This window comes from Nanorana parkeri, unplaced genomic scaffold (assembly GCF_000935625.1).
Source record: "Nanorana parkeri isolate BGI_ZX_2015 unplaced genomic scaffold, ASM93562v1 scaffold1997, whole genome shotgun sequence".
NCBI lineage: Eukaryota > Metazoa > Chordata > Amphibia > Anura > Dicroglossidae > Nanorana > Nanorana parkeri.
In genome coordinates this window covers 105,462-110,146 of record NW_017308265.1, presented here as the reverse complement: position 1 = coordinate 110,146, position 4,685 = coordinate 105,462, and the positions used below count along the sequence as shown (strand labels likewise).

General features: G+C 50.2%; 1 protein-coding gene across 1 annotated transcript in view; it reads left to right on the top strand.

Annotated features, from left to right (window-relative positions):
* The window catches only part of CUNH1orf27 (chromosome unknown C1orf27 homolog), a 14,390-nt gene that overhangs the window by 9,369 nt on the left and 336 nt on the right, over positions 1–4,685 (top strand). Inside the window, exons 6-9 of the mRNA XM_018572314.1 lie at positions 297–434; positions 1,466–1,561; positions 2,509–2,574; positions 4,143–4,265. Of these exons, the coding sequence (XP_018427816.1) occupies positions 297–434; positions 1,466–1,561; positions 2,509–2,574; positions 4,143–4,265 (423 nt within the window). The remainder of the gene's footprint in view (positions 1–296; positions 435–1,465; positions 1,562–2,508; positions 2,575–4,142; positions 4,266–4,685) is intronic.

Below are 4,685 nucleotides of genomic sequence, written 5' to 3'. Positions count from 1 at the left end.
GAAACGGACGGGGGAGGGGGCGGGTACAGCTGGCTCTGCCTCTAGCTAGGCAGAGCCAGCTGTCAGTCACGCAGCTGGGCGGATCCCGGCACAATTGTTGGGATCCGCTCCGGCTGCGGCGTCTCAGTATACCGCGAGCAGCAGCTCCCTATATACTGAGCCTAGGGTGATGGGAGGACGCTAGTTTGTGTCCTCCCGTTACCCTAAGGAGAACTATGGGGAAAGCCCTGACCTCGTAGTTCTCCTTTTTTTAAGCTTTTTATTTTTTATTCATTGTGTTTTTTTGTTTTTTTTAGAGTACGGCTAAACCGGCTGATTGGAAGTACCAGAGCTCCCCGGTGTCCTGGCTCACCATAGAATGTAACCTTCATGTAGATCTCACGGTGTCATTCCCGTCATCTTCATCTTACCCGGAGCAGCAGAAATGTCTGCGGGTGAGTCCTCATCGTATTTATTATCTTCCACTGTCGTCCCGCGTATGAAGGGGACGGATATATTGTATTTATAACACGGATATTGCAATGTTCACCATATGTATTTTTTTTATTGTATTATTAACCCCTTAATGCCCCTTAAAGGATTGAGTTCTGATGGCATCCGTGAGGTACACCGACATAGTCCACGTACCGGCCTACGCTCCATGCCGTCTTCTGCATGGTCCGATCTTGCACCCCGCTTCTCAGTTACTGGCTTTATTGCCATGACACCACGATAGGAGAGAGGAGGGGACTCGGCGGCATACCTTATCCCGCCGGGTGACTGTCCCCTCCTCTCTCTTCCGGCGTCCATCACCAAGATGGCCGCCGGCAGGTATCAGAATACTGCCGCACGTGCGTGATGACGTCACCGCTCCGGGTGTCACCCAGCCTCAAGACGCCCCTAGGCCATCAGCCTTGTCCCACGTGTGCTGAAGAATCGAAGTGCTAAAATAAAGGGACAATTGCAAACAGAATCAAAACCATGCTGACCCGGAAACGTGTCCGCAGAGACGCGCGCCGGAAACGTGTCCGCAGAGACGCGCGCCGGAAACGTGTCCGCAGAGGTGCGCGCCGGAAACCTGTCCGCAGAGACGCAATGAGGAACATACTGACTCAGCCAGAAACCTGTCCCAAGATATACAATCAGTAATATATATGAATGTTCCTCTGAGAAAGTGGAGGTTGCTCCAAGAAACGTGTCGGGAGAAGACAAGAACTTTGATCTTAGTGTATTACAATGTGAACATCTGATGTCTCCGCCTATTTGTGCGGTGAGAAGATGATTGTAGACATGTTTGGTGACATGGACTATATTAGGATCTGGTTTTATACCTCCTGTCTGGTCTGTTTGTAAATATCACAGGGAAGTCCCAAACTCCATTGTTGGGTATATGGTGTGTATGGGACGCCGATGTATTGAAGTCCAGATATCTCTCCTCCAATGAGAGGAATCGCTCCTCATTACTATGTACTTCTTTTATCTGTAGACTAGACTGGCACAATGGGCGAAGGACATAGAAGACTGCACAATACTCTTTAATGGGCGGCTGAAAGACACGGAGAGTGATCTGCTGGAGGAGCAGGTGAGAGTTTCGGGCGGATACTTTGTACGTTCTGTTATTTATAAACAGGAAACACATAAATAATGGTCATTCCGATTATATAATCAGCAGGACGGTGACACGTCACATTACAGGCCTGTATTGTCACAAGGGGGGACACTGCTTCTGCTGACCATCAGCGATTTCCCTCAATTTAAAAAGTATTTCCTCTCACTTCCTGTGGTGTCTATTGGACAGGAAGTGAAGAGAAAGCTCCCCAGTAAGAGACAGAGGGCATAAAAAGCTGACGGGGGTTATAACCCGCCATTACTGTATAAAAAACGTTTTGGCTTCAGTTCTTCTTTAATATACAAAGCTTCAACGTGAGGATATGAATCTGTATTTAAAGGAGAACTACGGGGTCAGTGTTTTTCCCCATAGTTCTCCTCAGGGTAACGGGAGGACACAAACTAGCGTCCTCCCGTCACCCTAGGCTCAGTATATAGGGAGCTACAGCTCACGGTATACTGAGACGCCGGAGCGGATCCCGACAATTATGTCTGGATCCGCCCAGCTGCGTGAGTGACAGCTGGCTCCGCCTATCTAGAGGCAGAGCCAGCTGTACCCGCCCCCTCCCCTGTCCGTTCCGCCGCTCAGCGCTGGAATCCAGCCCTTCCCCTGTCATGGCAGAGAGCCGTGACAGGATCGAGAGGTGAGCGAGCGCCGGTATGTGTTCTCTCACCTCCCGATCTACTGAGCCGACCTGTGACAGTCTCATTGTCACACGTCGGCTAGAACTATGAGGGGCGTGGGAAACCCCCCCCCCCCCCCCTCATAGTTCTCCTTTAAGCCATACAACTGTTATTTTCCAATACTGATATATATATATTACACCCCCGTTCAGAAAATGTATTTTCCCGCAAAGTCTAATTAGATGACCAATTTATATATTTTACATTATAAATGTGGCTTTTGTTTTTGTTGTACAGAAGAAAGGACGCTCTGTGGCAAGTTCCGGCCGTCAGATTGTTTCCGCCACAATTCTCTCCCCCTCGGTGAGTAAGGCGTTGGACCAAAGCTTGTTCTATAACGTCGGGCTGCAGCCATGATCTGCCATAAACCCCTTTATATTGTATAATTGTTAACATTGCGGTTGTATCTGACGGTTACATTATGAAATAAATGGCTCTATAGATGAACTCTGCACTCTGAAAGCGGCTAAAGATTTCCATTTTATTATTATCATCATCTGTGGGGCCTTCAGTCTGCATGGGATCATTGTCCGAGCTGACATAGTGGTCACATGACTGGGAACCACTCCGATTTGGTTCCCGATCCTCTGCGTGGACCGGAGTTGCCAATGAAATGGAGGCTTGAGAGCCGCCGGCCGTGCAAAACATTCCTGCTGGAAGTTTGCGGTCGGCCCGGCGCTGTTTTTTTGCAGAGACCCGAGGCTGACATTGTACTGGCCTCCCATGAAGCCCGGAGCTCTGAGCTTCCTGTATGTGAGCGGCTCGAATATAATGACAAGCAGATTATAAACCGTCAGTAACTCCGCCCACTACTTAAAGGAGATGTACAGTCCCGGCATCTCCTCTCCTGTTCTATCATCAGCATTGTGATAGGAATACATACCGGAGGTGTCTCTGAAATACAATCAAAGCTTACATGAAGAAATCCCTTTCATGTAGTGAGCGCCGCCTTCCGTCTGCCAGTCACTTCCTGGATTCCCAGCGTGCTTTGCGTCTCCTTCCCTGCTGCTTGATGTGATGCAATCTCCATTTCTCAACACTACATATCCCATCATGCAATGCTCCCAGCCAGCAGTGATCATGTTACATTGTTTAGACGTTGAGTTGTAGTTCAGAAGGCCGGCTCTGTGACAGTGGTGACAACAGGGCTGAGTGAAATGGTGTCACTGCATTCAGGAAGTCCATCCTGGGGGTATCTTCTAGGGATGCACCAATACCGGTTTTTCGGTATCAAGTACCGATATTTTTTCCGGTACTCGCCGAATACTGGAAGTCCCATTAAGGAAGCCATGCGGCGTGTAATGACTCACTCCCCCCCGCCCCCGCCCCCTCGGCTTCCCGATTAGCAGGGAAGCCGTCTCCATGCTCCCTCGTCACCAGGTGATGAGGAAGCATGGGGCTGGCTTTCTGGCCAATCAGGGGGGCGGGGTAATGACTGGCCATCTGGCTTACTGATTGGCCATCTTCCCGAGCAATCAGGAAGCCAGGCAGCGAGTTATTACACGCCGATTGGCCGGCTCCATGCTGCCTGGTCACAAATGACCAGGGAGCCGGCTTCTCGGTCAATCAGGAGGCTGGTAGGCGTGTAATGACTCGCCGCCCAGCTTCCTGATACCGGAAGTTCAAGTATCGGGCCAGGCATCGGAGCATTAGGGAGAGTACTGGCCCAAATACTCGGCACCGATACCAATACTAGTATCGGTATCGCTGCACCCCTAGTATATTCAGTATTAGGAGCGGGATAGAACTGATGGAAAGCCGACATAGAGATACATTGGGGGGAATTTATCAAATCTGCCGGTGACCCCGCGAACGCTTCTATTACTGACCCTAATTTCTGAGTTTCACTTTTTACGGTTTTATCGTTCCAGAACATTTCGGATCGTCGCACGGCTCGGGTTCGGGTTTGCAATTCTTCTTTGCACATTGGGGGAGTTGTGAAGTGCCGAGGATACATCAGCAACAACAAGCCGAAAGTAAAGGACGCCGTTCAGGTTGGTGTATTCGGTGTTTGTACGCAACACAACGTTCCAGTCAGGGCCGGATTTACTCTCCCTGCCGCCCCGAGGCCAGGTTCTGCGATGCAGACAGGTAAGAGGGCTTGACCGCGCCCACCTGAGACCCTGCAGAGCCCACCATAGAGAGTCCATGGTGGCTCTGGGGGGGTCACTTTCAGGTGGGCTGTGTGGGATCTCAGGTGGGCGTAACTCAGGTAACTAGAAATCACAGGGCCCCATACAAAATATTCCCAGGGGGCCCCTGTGATTTCTAGTTACACCACTGCCCAGGAAGTCACATGACCAGATTGGCGGTTACAGAGACATTAATAGATCTCATTGTATCAATGTGAAGATCCGATAAATTGTTACAAATAAGTCATGTGATGTGTGGAATATAAAGAGCCTCCCCCCGCC